Raw genomic sequence first — 14,598 nt, 5'->3', positions numbered from 1 at the left:
GCCACAGACTTGCATAGATAATGTATTTTTTTAGACTTACTTAAAATATGCAATACGATATTGCTGTACAATACTGCTGTACTATATTGAATATTGTTTTGCTACTACTACGTTTCACTTCGTAATATATAACACTTATATACCATGATATGTATAATGTACCCGCCTTTCTTTAATAATAAAAAATATATAATTATTTTTTTTACCATGTCATACTGTTATACCGCCATGAAATTCTCCTTTGAGGAGATGCCACTGTTAGTCTAAAGTTTAAGCACTGGCACTCAGTGACACTTGCCGGCACTTGCCATCAGTTGCCAGCAGTTGCCAGCAGTTGCCAGCAGATGCCACTACTAGTCAAAAGTGCCACTACTGGTTAAAAGTGCCACTACTAGTTAAAAGTGCCACTACTAGCCAAAAAGTGCCAGCAGGCGGAGGGTCGGCCGCAGTGACGAGTCTGCGACGATTTAGTGACAAGCTTCACTGAAGTGCCCGGACAGCGGAAGAAATCACTTTCATGATCACAAAATGGAGGAGCTGCGGTTTAGCTAGATAGATAGATAGCTAAAATAGCTAGATACACAGATGGATGTGTGTGTATATATATATATAAAAAAGACACTAATTAATATATATATATATATTAATTAGTGTCTTTTTGTAGACACTTACTGACAATATGCAATAAGATAGTGCTGTACATTACTGCTGTACTATATTTAATATTGTTTTGCTACTACTACGTTTCACTTCGTAATCTATTACACTTATATACCATGATATTGTAACGTCTCGGACGTTATGGCACTGATGACACGGAGACGGGACGACGTTATTAATCCTCCCTTTATTGGGCATCCACCAACACATACAGCGTGTTCCTCTCAGCTTAGCAGGTCGAAAGTCAACAACAACGGTTCCCGTCAACCACCCTTAACTCCCGTTTTCCGACAGGTTAACCCCGCCTCCCTCTACTCCGCCAATCACAGGCACGCCCCCTCGACCAGCATGCACGGTGCCACACTTTGATTGACAGCCACTTCACAGGGTCGCTACAATATATTACGAAGTGAAACGTAGTAGAAGCAAAACAATATTAAATATAGTACAGCAGTAATGTACAGCACTATCGCATATTGTAAGTAAGTGTCTACAAAAAGACACTATATATATATATATATATCCATCTGTGTATCTAGCTATTTTATCTATCTATCTATCTATCTATCTAGCTAAACCGCAGCTCCTCCATTCTGTGATCATGAAAGTGATTTCTTCCGCTGTCCGGGCACTTCAGTGAAGCTTGTCACTAAATCGTCGCAGACTCGTCACTGCGGCCGACCCTCCGTCTGCTGGCACTTTTTGACTAGTAGTGGCACTTTTTAACTAGTAGTGGCACTTTTTAACTAGTAGTGGCACTTTTTGACTAGTAGTGGCATCTGCTGGCAATTGCTGGCAACTGCTGGCAACTGATGGCAAGTGCCGGCAAGTGTCACTGAGTGCCAGTGCTTAAACTTTAGACTAACAGTGGCATCTCCTCAAAGGAGAATTTCATGGAGGTATAACAGTATGACATGGTAAAAAAAATAATTATATATTTTTTATTATTAAAGAAAGGCGGGTACATTATACATATCATGGTATATAAGTGTTATATATTACGAAGTGAAACGTAGTAGTAGCAAAACAATATTCAATATAGTACAGCAGTATTGTACAGCAATATCGTATTGCATATTTTAAGTAAGTCTAAAAAAATACATTATCTATGCAAGTCTGTGGCACTTGCCACAGACTTGCCACTGAGGTGCCACTGAGGTGCCAGTGAGGTGCCAGTGAGTTGCCAGTGAGGTGCCAGTGAGGTGCCAGTGAGTTGCCAGTGAGTTGTCGGTGCCAGTGATTGCACTCGCCCTCTCTCGTTCTTTGGGGTCAATTTGACCCCAGGCTGTTTTTCACTGTGTCAAACATATCAGAAATATCAACTTTTTTATTTATTTAAAGGGCTATTTAGGTAGTCAACAAACAAACATAAAGTACCTCACACTTAAACTTTGGAAACAATATTAATTCTAATAATTTTCTGGAGGTTTTAATTGCTGGGGTCAAATTGACCCCGAGGGTAAAATATGTTAGTAAATGTAAAGGTAACAGGAGGGTTAAACAGAGCATTTTTCTCTTGTTTGTCAACCATTAACTCCACCATGATACAATCTAAAGGTGGACAGATTGACAAGTGACTTTTTTTGCTCGGTCCCGATGCGCGCGCACGGAGCTCTGTGGCGCGCCAGACGGAGATCGATAAGTGTTAACGCAACGCGAAGAGACAGAAATGACATGCTGCTGTGGAGATACGATCAACAACAGACGTTTAGTTTAATAAAAGAACAAAGACGTGCTCTAGAGAACATGTCAGGGGGCGGGCCAATCTTTTTAATGTCATGCGATCTACCGACACTACGCCGCGATCGACTGGCAGGTCGCGATCGACGTGTTGAGACCCTGATCTACAGGAAGTAAAAGTCGTAACAAGGTTTCCGTAGGTGAACTCTGCGGAAGGATCATTACCGATGAACAGACCGTCTGCATGAGAGCGGACAGAGTTCAGATTGAAGTGGTGTATTGGAAGCTCATTTTGCAAGTGACTTTTTTTTCGTCCCGACGACCAACAACAGACGGATTGGAAGCTCATTCTGCGCATGCGTTAAATGCGTAAAAAAACAAAACTAGTTAAACCTGTAATTGGATTAACTGAGTTAACGCGTTATTTTTCACAGCACTAAAATAAAGATATGTTTTGTTCAAATATAAAATCAGGACTTGAGGCAAAACTGCCACAAAGTCACAAACACTAGCAACAAAGAGACGTATAACCACTACAAAGAGACAAATACTGTCCACAAAGAGATGTATAACCACTAAAGAGACAAATACTGTCTACAAAGAGACAAATACTATCCACAAAGAGATGCACAAACATCCAGAGAAAAAGACACAAAACAACTACAAAAACATTCGAGTGGCCTTGTTCCAAGCATCTCGCTCCGACATGGGTGGGGGACTTTTTACATTGTCTCATACTCTGTCCGTGCGATTTGGGATGACGTTTTAGCAATTTATTGATAAAATATCTTTTAGCTCAAAGAGATTGGAATTTAATAGAAATAAACTGATCACCAGGCCACGAAGACCAACATCAGAAATGTAGTAGTAGTTTTTTTGCAAAACTTCAATCTGTACAATGTGTTATGTAGACAAGCGTGTAAAACCTGTGAATAGTCTACTTTCTACACATAGCTCCCCGCAGTTGGTCCGATTGAGTCGTATCTAATCTTCCTCTCTCCATGTTTCACTCCAGATGGGCTTCTTTAAACGGTCCGACCCGTACGGCACCACCATGGAGAAGGCCCAGCTCAGACCCCAGGCGTCCTCTGAAGCCTAGATCCTCCCCTGCAGCTGCTCCAGAGAACTGGAATCCTCGTCTCTCTCTTTTGCCAAACAAATAAGGAAACTAGCTAATGGGGGGGGGGGGGGAAAGCAGGCAGGCAACCCCTTTATGAACGGACAGCTCTGGGCGCTGCATTACCGGACCGGTGGCAGAAAGCCAAAGCAGGAAAGACCGCCAAGGGTCGTGTGGTCGAACATGAACTGCTGATTCAGACACGACGCCAACGAGGGGTTCGCCTTGTAAGAAGCTCATCTCTGCGGGAAAAAAATGCTTCGTTTGGAATTTACTCCTCGCATCTTGTTGACCCGGAAAGGATTAGAACTTCACGGCCTACATCAATACAGGAAAATAAATGCACCTCCAACAAAAGGCACTAACGCTACAGTATTTCTGCATGCCTAAAAGGTGCATTCAAGCCATGTTTGCAATTCCCGGAGTTCAATATGTCTTTGTGTGACTCATCCACCACTCTTTATTTATGGCACAGTGTTTTCCCTTTGTGGTTGTTGAATGTTGCACTGTGCCGTCTGCAGGACAATCCTGATGAAACTACGACACTTAACTTGAACTAACCCTCTCCCATATTGGGAGGTTTTGTTGTGTATGTCGTGTTGTATGTCATGTGTTCATTGCGTTGTGACCCATTGGTGTTGTGGCCCAGAATAAAAGCATCATTTTGTATACTCGCCAACAAAGTTATCTACGTGCTACTTGTGAAAACTTTCAGAGATCAAAAGTGCAGTAACCAAAGATGTTTCTGTTCTTTCTTTCAGACTGTATATGTTATCAGATTAACAGCAGCATCATAGCCATTCTAGTCTGGACAGCCCAGATACTTTTCTTTTTTCGATCTGACGAATACTGTTTCTTTGCATTCATATACAGGACTGTCTCAGAAAATTAGAATATTGTGATAAAGTTCTTTATTTTCTGTAATGCAATTAAAAAAACAAAAATGTCATGCATTCTGGATTCATTACAAATCAACTGAAATATTGCAAGCCTTTTATTCTTTTAATATTTAATAATTTTTTAATTGCATTACAGAAAATAAAGAACTTTATCACAATATTCTAATTTTCTGAGACAGTCCTGTATATAACTGTGTTTTTCATTGGTAACCCCAAAAAAACTGCATTACTTTGCTGAGTACATGACTATTTCCTCCCTCTGCAATATGTTACAACTGGTATACAAAGCTTGTCCTCTGATGCCTTTGGGTGCAAACACAAAAGTTTGTAACTTTTAGTCTTTCCACAATCGTTTCCACACGTTTTCCAAAACCACAGACATAAAACTCGGCAAATCTCGGTATCCATTACTAAATATTAAGGTGTATTAATTATATATATTTAATAAATTAATAACAGGAGACACTTTTATTGCCTGAAACTTGGTAATTAATCAGATAAGATTAGATTGCCTTCTTTGGTGGTGGAAGGTGTCCTCAGATCCCTAAAAGGAGCAAAAGTACACTGACATAGTCCTCAGAGTCTTACTTTAGTAAAAATATGTAAGTAGCATATTACTACCAGTGCAAACACACTGTGACACACCATGACCACAAAGAAACACACGACTACAAAGAAACACAAAACGACTACAAAGAGACAAACCATGACTACAAAAGAGACACACCATGACTACAAAGACACAAAACAACCACTAAGATAATCAAAGTGACCACAAAGAGACACACCATGACTACAAAGACACAAAACAACTACTAAGAGACTCAAAGTGACCACGGAGAAACTCACCATGACTACAAAGAGACTCAAAGTGACCACAAAGAGACACACCATGACTACAAAGAGACACAAAATAACTACTAAGAGACTCAAAGTGACTACAAAGAGACACACCATAACTACAAAGAGACTCAAAGTGACCACAAAGAGACACACCATGACTACAAAGAGACACAAAACAACTACTAAGAGACTCAAAGTGACCACAAAGAGACACACCATGACTACAAAGAGACACAAAATGACTACAAAGAGACACAACATGACTATGGAGACACAACATGACTACATAGAAACACAAACATCTTTTATTTATTTATCCATTGACAGTTTAACGAAGGCGGGGTTCTGCATATCATGGGCCACCTGCAGGGAAAGACCCTTGACAGCGACGTAATAAAATGTGAGGCACATATTAGTTAAACAAATATTACAGTTTTTTTCCTTCCAGTGACACAGTAATAGCTCAAATTCAAAGATAAGAGGTGTTCCCTTTGAATGATTGTCCACTGGGCAAAACATGAATAAATATATATATATAACTTCTTTTGTTGTCAAAGCCTCAGGGAGACGCATCAGAGGGGCTGAAGAGCGGCGAGTGGCCGACCCCTTGACGACACCATGCCATGTTCATGTCTACTTGACAAAATAAACTATGACTTTTGGGACATAGGCCTACTGTTCTTTTCAATAAGTTTTTTGAAACCTTTTACTTTTTCCATGACACGATGACTTTTTAAACATTACGGTGCTAGCTTTCATGACACACAATACATTTTCCTTTTTTTAAATTGGCAATCAATCTAATATCTTTTTAGGATTCATCTTCAGATTGTTTTTCGTAGTATACTATGTTTGTTTTTTTTATAACAAAAAAATGGTTTCCCAACATATTCAATGACTTTTTCATGTTTTTCTTCGACTTGCTACACTATGACATTTTTATGACATATGACATGTTTTATAAATGACTACATCTCATTGTATCGTGACAGCGCTGTTAACATGTGCAACATAAACTGCAAAGAAGAGCCCGTTTCCTTCCACTGATGGTGTTGATGCGTTTGCTCTCACTGACATTAGTGCTGACTGTGTGCATGTGGAGTTCTGCTGGATGGATGCTTTCCCCCGGCCCGCAGATCGGATGTTTTGAGCCTCTCCTCCCTCTCTCCCTCTCTCTCTCCCTCCGTCAATGTGTGTGTGTGTGTTTGTGTGCCTCCCAGCTATAAAAGCTGCTCTATCACCAGGGTGCTTTATGCTGCAGAGGAGCTCAAGTGTAACAGAGGAGGACACGGACGAAACAGAAGACTGCACTCGGCTTCCCACCGACTGTGAGTAACATGTTTTCCCCTTTTTGTATTTAGACTGTGTCTAAATCTGAATGGGTCTTTTAAAAAATAGGGCATGACGTTAACGTGCATGTACTGCCCCTTTTATGCCTCTGAATTTGAGTCTGCAGGGGCAGATGACTCAGCTGTTTGTGTGCGTAGCCTCGGTGAGCCTTGAAACGCAGGACAAATGTGCAACTAAGTCACAGAGGTAGTCCAGAATCATATATCTGTACCCTGGGACGCAGACACGGCATTTGTGGTTGACTTTATTAAATGTACACAAACCGTGAAGTAAACAAAAGTTGGGCACAAAGGAACAGAAATTGATGGAAATTAAGAAAGAATAGGAATATTTTGGAGTTGCTATGTACACTACACATGAGAGGGTATGGTCTCGAAAAAGTTCAAAGGAAATTATATAACTTTTCCTATGTTGACAACTTGACACCAACAAAACGGACCCTCGACCCACTGGTTACCACGGCAACGTGCTGAGTTGTTCTCCTGCTGACTCATGACAGGTGTATACTTCCTCTTCAGCATGTTCATCTGTTGTGCTGTGAGTCAGCAGACGGGGTATTAGTGTTGTGGGGTAGGACTTCCCATGAGCTGCTTCTTTTTTTCAATCCTGCTGGACCCCAAACCGCGTCCGGTCAATATCCAAGTGGTGTGTGGCTCCGGGGATTTCTTGTTGATTTGAAGGTCTCAAACATTTCAAATTCGGCCTTTCTTTTAATCTTGACGTCACGCTCCTGCAATAGTTTCCTCACTGCATCTTTTGCATGGTTGTGATGCAAATCGATACAATGACAGAAATATAAGACCTCCGCAAAGTCCTCTGACGCTCGCAAGGTGAAAACAATGCCACTGACGTGGTGACAAACCAATGTGGAGCCGGGCGGATGGGATCCAGACCGCCCAATAAAAACTGCAGCAGAGACTGTATTGATCTGACTTCTGTTTCTTCTTTCTGCAGGCTCTGCCTAAACAAGTCATCATGGGCAAAAACCTGCTGAAGAATCCCAATGGGGAAGGTAAGAGGTCATGTGGAAATGTTATCATTATATACACACATATATATATATATATATGTATATATGTGTGTGTCCCCTACACTTTCCAAAGTATGAAACAAGGTGAAAATCAAATCGGATTCTTCAACTAAATCTAAATTTCTTGGTGTGGCGTCTTCTTTGCGTCATTGTGGTGTCCCAAGCCGCCACGTGCTTATTACTGAGGATGGAAAACACCCACTGGTACTTGTAGGTTGGCGAAAAGTGCAGTTGTAGTGGTCGTTAAAAAAAAAATGTTTTTACAAGTGCCGACACTGAGCCCATTCCGAAACCAAATAACGAATAAAGACTTAAAAATGATGAAGACTCACTGGTTGGTTTAAGAAAAAGTTGAGTCAGGCCCCTCCCCCCCCCCCCCCCCTGCTGTATGGGGAGTTTAGCAAGTGGACAAACATCCATCTGCTAATCTGTGCACACAAGCATCTCTGACTGTAAATAGCTTCTCTTTAATCTAAATAGAAACCACTCGCTTTTAATTACCACTTTATAGTTCAACATTCTCATTCCACTTTAGTGCATTAGAACTCGACTCAGTAAAGAACGTGATACTGTACATGGTAGAAAGCACACAATGCTGCCATTGGCAGCCTGAGAGATTGTGCATTTCCCCCCCCAGAGCAGTTGGAATTCTGGGACCTGACGGAGAACGGTGGGAGTCAGTGGAAGGTGGAGGACATGCCGGGAGGCTGCGGGTACGACTTCTGCGTGGACGGAGTGACCACGTACTTTGCAACCTCCTTCGAGTGAGTGTGTACCCAGCGGCACTTTGTATCTACGGGCCTTCTGTACATGGTTATAAGCCACATTCCTAATTCAATATGTAATATAATTAAATAATATAATATATAATACAAACTGCTTTAGAAGATAGTTATAAGGAGGAAAAAGGAATCTAGAAAAACATTTATTAAGTTGGAACTATAATCCCAACGAATTTGAATCTCTCATATCTATGAAAGTATAAAATATACAATATTATTATGCAGATTAAGTTAAAATGATGGTGTTATGGATCAATAAGCAGTCCCTCACACGATGGGGAAGAGTTGTTGTAGATGTTGATTTATAATTCAAAGAAATTCAGCTTTGAAAACTTAAAATAAGTTAAACCGGGATTTTTTTAAAGGAGAATTATTATTAATGTATGAATTAAAGGTGATCTTTGAGTTTGATTTTCCAATATTATCACACATTTCAAATGTTATTGTTTTTTTAAAGATGACAATAAAGGTCAAGTATAAAAATATATATATAATTTCCCCCAAATTATCCATTATCAATTCTATATATTTCAGGATGTATAATTATTTCTCATCCATTTAATAATTCAATATTTTCTTTTCAAAATGAGTTAGCACCTTCTCTCCAACCCATGCATAATCCATAGCGTGTTCCTCTAGGATGTGTCTGAAGAGGCAGGTGATCGACCTGTTAGCGGAGGATTACTCCAGCGAACAGCTGGACGCTCAGCCGGCCGTCACAGTGGATGACTGGTGAGACGAGTGGACTCACGCGCACGCCTTCCGTCAGCGGCGCCCGCCACTGGTTAACGGACGTCTTGTTGCGCAGGTACTGCGGCAGGACGGATTGTGGCTGCACCTACCAACTATCCGTGAATCTGCTGGACGAGAACCAAGAGGTCGTACAGGAGTTCACACACGAGCCGGTGACCCTTGACCCCGACACTGACGACTGCTCCTGGAAGCAGGTACGCGGGTGTGGGTGAGGGGGGGGGTGGGGGGGGATCAGCAGAATCACAATTGTGTGAACGCGTTTGGCTCGAGGAGTTAAGTTCAGAGAAACATCGTGGTCCGGATTAAAAGGTCGACGAGGCCAAGGTTCAGAAAGGTCATGGCTGACGCCGTCGTTCTTCTACACCCACAATAACATTCGACTGTACAGATCACAGTGGTTGTCTCTCTCCCTTTCTCTCTCCGTGTATGTTTTCCAGGTCAGCCATACATTTACCGACTACGGCCCCGGAGTGCGTTTCATCACCTTCGAACACGGAGGACAAGACACCAAGTACTGGGACGGTTGGTTCGGCGTCCGGGTCACCGGAAGCTCCGTTACGATCGAGGCCTGAACGAGAGGAAAACGGGGAGCAAAAAGGAGAAGTGGAACCACGTAGTTCTAAACACCATTAGGCAGATGGTGGCGGGTGGGGGGGCGAGAGAGGACGGAGAAGTGCAGTAATGACTCCAGGGTGGCGTGTAGGTCTCCGGGTTTCAAGAGAACCAGCCTCACACTTGTTTTTACATCACATGTCATTTAGCTGACGCTTTTACCCATAGCGACTTACAATCATGTTACATTCACACAGCGTAGACGCAGCTACTAAATCCGGGTCAAGTGTCTTGCTCAAGGACACATCGACTAGGGCGGGGATCGAACCGCCAACCTCAACTCACTGCTGCTATGAACACTGTACTTACAAAAGAATGAATAACAAGAGCGGCTTTACTAACTTTAAAATATAATTAAGTACAGCTTTGCAAGGCAGTGATTAATGGGTGGAGGAATACTCACATTGGAATTAAAATGCTGAAATAAATGTTCAATGACATCATTGCCTGTGTTGTCCAGATGGTGTCCAAATACATGTACTTAAGATTCAAGGTACTTGTAGTTCACTTGAAAATAACCACTTTATACTTCCACTTGTAAAGTCCAGTACAGTGCTGGAGTAAATATATGTACTGTAGCTATTTTGACTGATGGATTAATATAAATTATGTACTGCATAAAAGTACATACAACTAGAATGGGCACTCGGTAGAGCGCATACCTTCGCATATCACAAGATTGGGCATTGAATTATGAACATTTTGGCATTAGTTGCATGCCAATTGGACAAAAATGTATCGTGCTATGGTAAAAAAAGAGTTTGACCTTTCCATGACCTTGACCTTGACCTTTGACCCGATTGATCCCAAAATCTAATCAAATGGTCCCCGGATAATAACCAATCATCCCACCAAATTTCAGGCGATTCAAGAAAATTTTGACCTGTTCATGACCTTTGACCTTGACCTTTGACCCGATCGATCCCAAAATCTAGTCAACTGGTCCCCGGATAATAAACAATCATCCCACCAAATTTCATGCGATTCGGTTCAATACTTTTTGAGTTCTGCGAAAGATTTTGACCTGTTCATGACCTTTGACCTTTGACCCGATCGATCCCAAAATCTAATCAACTGGTCCCCGGATAATAAACAATGATCCCACCAAATTTCATGCGATTCGGTTCAATACTTTGAGTTCTGCGAAAGATTTTGACCTGTTCATGACCTTTGACCTTTGACCCGATCGATCCCAAAATCTAATCAACTGGTCCCCGGATAATAAACAATCATCCCACCAAATTTCATGCGATTCGGTTCAATACTTTTTGAGATTTGCGAATAACACGCATACAAATAAATAAATAAATAAATAAATAAATACACGGCGATCAAAACATAACCTTCCGGCATTTTCAATGCGAAGGTAATCAGTATGTACTGCCTAGTGCCTAGTGGCTACTAATGAACAATAAGTATTCCTTTACTACTTTCACTTAAGTCCTCAAGCATGCATCTTCTCTGGATCATGACATGATCAGCTCTCCTCCAATCATATGAACGCTGCTAATGGTTTCAACGCCTTCTATACCACTTTCATTTTACTTCAAAATAAGAGCGTACTGTTACTCGAGATGACTTTTGATCAAAGGGCTCATTTAGCTGGATTTGAATTAACAGGACTATTTTAGTCCACATTTGAAGAATAGTTACAAAGCAAGTTCAGATTGGACACGCCGTTTTACTTCAGTATGTGGATAGGATGCAGAAACTGTCAAACAAAAACACATTTATCTTGAAAAAACCTCACTTTTTATTTGCATTAAATAAAAAAGGTATAACTTCAGTGCGAGTGGAAGTTAATATAAACATCTTACAGTCAAGATAGTGGTGGAAGTGAGCACCATTAACACATAATCTCTGAAACATGAAACTCTGCTTGCAGTTGTTCCCGTTTAAAAATCGGGGTGATTAATAAAAAACAATACTCTCTGGTATATTCAGAAAGTGGGATTAGTGAAAAGTTGAGTTAATTCAACCGGAGAGGAGGAAAACGCTTAAGAAACCCTGAGTTTCTCTAAGATTATAAATCCTTTTTGGATATTAGTTTACTCGTCTTCTCATTTCTTTCGGCGCTCCATATTTTTCTAATCACATTCAAATATTATCCAAATTAAAATACCAGACAGCGTAAGAGGAGTTCCACTTGAACATTTACTACATAAAATAACATTAAATTATAGCATTCTGAGACATGTAGCATCAGTGAATAATAACCTGTCACACCTGATGTGATTGGTCACACTGATGGAACATACATCCACTGTACAGGAGATCATGTGTTCATATTCCTGTAGTTTGTTTCATAGTTGTATAGCTGTACTTTTATAGTATTGTGTAACATGTTTTAGCAACATTGCAGTGACTGTTGAAATGTGGTACATAAGTTGTGTACATAAGTGTCTGAAATAAAGCCACTGAATGCTGACCAGTAAAGATCCAAAAATACTTCTCCAATTTAAAATGTACACATAACTACTGGATCGGATGTAAACCAGCAAGAGCAACGATTGTCTTGCTGAACGTCGGCATAAGCGGAAGTGTCTGACTGCATGGAGGCGATAGCGTGCGTCCACGGGGCTTCTGCAGGGTCCTGGTCCAGACGGAAGAGGAAGGCAGCTGTCATCATTCTCCTTGCGATTGCATCTGTTTACAAAAGGACTCAAACTGCTGCTGCTCCAACTCCGTCATCACCTTGTTCAGGGCATAAATCTGAGAGTCAACAAGGGAAGACAGCGGACACAGTTGATCACATAGGAGTGAGGAGTAAATGTGGCATGAGTTACATGTACTAACAGGAAGAGAACCTCTGCCAGCTGTAAACAGCGTCGGCGTTGGCTCACCTCTGCTCTCTGCCGCTGTTTGTGCTCTTGCTGTGCAGATTTCTGCCTGGCTCGGTCTCCTCTGGTCGGGGTGGAGTTCAGCTTTTGCTTGTCTTTACGGCAAGCTGGCTCCATGGCAACAGTCCTCCAATCAACCTGGGAAGAGTAACAAACAAACCTCTTATTAAACTTATTTAACTGAAGTCGACACACCAGTCATCGACCAGGGCTTTTAAATTTTTTTATTTGAAAAAACAATGTCACGATGTGTAGTTTAACGCTATATTACAAGTTTTTTAAAACTTGCAGAACATTTGGGCTTACGTACACATTATGTTACGCTTTAGCTATAAGTTAAGAAACTCGCATAGCGGTATTGGCCCAGCTAGCTAGCCTAGCCTAGCTAACGCTCATGTTATTTCCAACATCCCGATTTACATAACCGGGTTTATTCTAGTTAACAGTGCACCTACCCGTGAATTGTAAAACAGCGGGAATAAGTCTTATAATTCAATCAAAGTTCCGTTAGCCAGAAGGGTAGCTGTAGTTCCTAGCCGACAGCTGTTCCCACGGTGTTACTAATAAACAAATCCGACTTTCGCAGTTAAATGCAAAGGTTCCGGCTTGTTGTTTCCGTCTTCTTCTTCGGCAAATTGCATTATTTTTGTTGCAATACCGCCATCTTCTGGTTTGAGTCGGTATCTACGTTTCTAACAACTAAACGTTCCCCACCAGTCAAGTTGCTCGCAGGAAGTGTGTAAAGCCTTCTTCTTCCCAGATTACGAAAGCCCTACTGCAGTATAGTAATCATCTCTCTTCCTCTCATCCCCATTCAATGCATTTCCTTTGCTTCTCCTTTCTACAATATGCCTAACACAGGTGGAGATAACATGTTGTACAGTTTCTGGCAGTCTCACAGAAATGCCCCTTCCCTCTTATTTGGATAACTTGATACAGATGTCTAAATTCTATTCTCAAACCTGGATTATTTATTTCACCAGCACACATTCCTTCGTTTCAACCCACAGATAATCAAGAAAGAAAGAACACATATATAACTATCTTCTATCATGTCAACAATATCCAAATCAATATGCAATTTCAAGATTGCCTTGCTTATTATTTACATTTGTGTTATCTTTTCTTTTTTACAATTCATCAATACAAATGTGCTTTATCAAACACAAAGAGCTGACTGGATGAAATAGTGCAATCAATTGCAAGACAATGTTCATGTTCCACTCATTTAAAATGACCAAACAATCTATTTCAGAAAATATGTGGACACTGGACTCTGTAAACTCAATCACGAATGCTACAATTTGGGAAGAAATGTTGCTGCTTATATATATATATATATCTTTATTTCAGACAAATGAGTCCATAAAACAACAAACACAAATACAACAACAATATATAAAATACAATACAATATGAGGACACAGTTCCAATCATTGCCGCTAAAAAGTCACTCTTGGTTAAAAAACGTACAAACACATTTGATCAAGAAACATGAACAATACCTGGTTTCACTCAGTATATGTAGTTACAAGCAAGTTACATTCTATCAAAATAACCGATTCAGGATCTGATTATTTATCATTCAGGATAAATAATCTAATGTCTGGCTGTATACCCACCAAGGTGGAGGGAGGTCCCACCGAAAGCAGCAGAAGGCATCTACTACTACTTTCTCACTGGGTCTGACCACAAGGTGTCGCTCTTGTCTAATAGTCCAGCTATACTAATTGGAGTGCGCGCACACACACACACACACACACACACACACACACACACACACACACACACACACACACACACACACACACACACACACACACACACACACACACACACACACACACACACACACACACACAAATTGTACAGACTCCTCTCAGTGCACCTCCCCAGTGCATAAGTCAGCTGAGTGAGCCCGACATGGCTGAGGGGTGGTCCAGAACACATGCATCACCTCAGAAACAAAAACAGTCATTACGAAGGGACAGAATCACTAAACACTCACCTATGAAATGAGGGAAATCACACC

The 14,598-nt window shown here is 41.0% G+C and overlaps 3 protein-coding genes across 4 annotated transcripts in view; 2 read left to right on the top strand and 1 right to left on the bottom strand.

The window, feature by feature from the left end:
- The window catches only part of LOC130207934 (integrin alpha-5-like), a 47,818-nt gene extending 43,687 nt beyond the window's left edge, over positions 1-4,131 (top strand). Inside the window, exon 30 of the mRNA XM_056436716.1 lies at positions 3,356-4,131. Within this exon, the coding sequence (XP_056292691.1) occupies positions 3,356-3,439 (84 nt within the window). The 3' untranslated portion in view covers positions 3,440-4,131. The remainder of the gene's footprint in view (positions 1-3,355) is intronic.
- Positions 4,132-5,970: 1,839 nt separating this feature from the next.
- Positions 5,971-10,169, top strand: fbxo2 (F-box protein 2). 2 transcript variants are annotated; one of them, XM_056436718.1, is made up of 6 exons: positions 5,971-6,527; positions 7,504-7,561; positions 8,222-8,343; positions 9,001-9,093; positions 9,170-9,308; positions 9,552-10,169. In XM_056436718.1, the coding sequence occupies exons 2-6, from the start codon at positions 7,553-7,555 to the stop codon at positions 9,684-9,686; spliced, it is 498 nt and encodes a 165-aa protein (XP_056292693.1). In that variant the 5' UTR covers positions 5,971-6,527; positions 7,504-7,552; the 3' UTR covers positions 9,687-10,169. The 2 variants fall into 2 exon arrangements, with proteins under 2 accessions (XP_056292693.1, XP_056292692.1); XM_056436717.1 differs by having other exon boundaries at positions 8,217-8,343.
- Positions 10,170-11,455: 1,286 nt separating this feature from the next.
- svbp (small vasohibin binding protein) lies at positions 11,456-13,145 on the bottom strand. The gene is made up of 3 exons (XM_056436719.1): positions 13,022-13,145; positions 12,570-12,704; positions 11,456-12,438 (listed from the first exon to the last, which is right to left on the bottom strand). Exons 2-3 carry the CDS (start codon positions 12,681-12,683, stop codon positions 12,352-12,354), a joined length of 201 nt encoding a protein of 66 aa, XP_056292694.1. The 5' UTR covers positions 12,684-12,704; positions 13,022-13,145; the 3' UTR covers positions 11,456-12,351.
- Positions 13,146-14,598: the final 1,453 nt, after the last annotated feature.

Source organism: Pseudoliparis swirei, chromosome 18 (genome assembly GCF_029220125.1).
Source record: "Pseudoliparis swirei isolate HS2019 ecotype Mariana Trench chromosome 18, NWPU_hadal_v1, whole genome shotgun sequence".
NCBI classification, from domain to species: Eukaryota; Metazoa; Chordata; class Actinopteri; order Perciformes; family Liparidae; genus Pseudoliparis; species Pseudoliparis swirei.
This window is presented reverse-complemented; position numbering and strand designations above follow the sequence as displayed.

Coding starts and splice junctions, on each gene's coding strand:
- svbp (XM_056436719.1), bottom strand. CDS start 12,683: ATGGAGCCAGCTTGCCGTAAAGACAAGCAAAAGCTGAACTCCACCCCG. Junction 12,439..12,569: donor AACAGCGGCAGAGAGCAGAG/GTGAGCCAACGC, acceptor GTTGACTCTCAG/ATTTATGCCCTGAACAAGGT.
- fbxo2 (XM_056436717.1), top strand. CDS start 7,525: ATGGGCAAAAACCTGCTGAAGAATCCCAATGGGGAAG. Junction 7,562..8,216: donor GAAGAATCCCAATGGGGAAG/GTAAGAGGTCAT, acceptor TTCCCCCCCCAG/AGCAGTTGGAATTCTGGGAC. Junction 9,309..9,551: donor ACGACTGCTCCTGGAAGCAG/GTACGCGGGTGT, acceptor TATGTTTTCCAG/GTCAGCCATACATTTACCGA.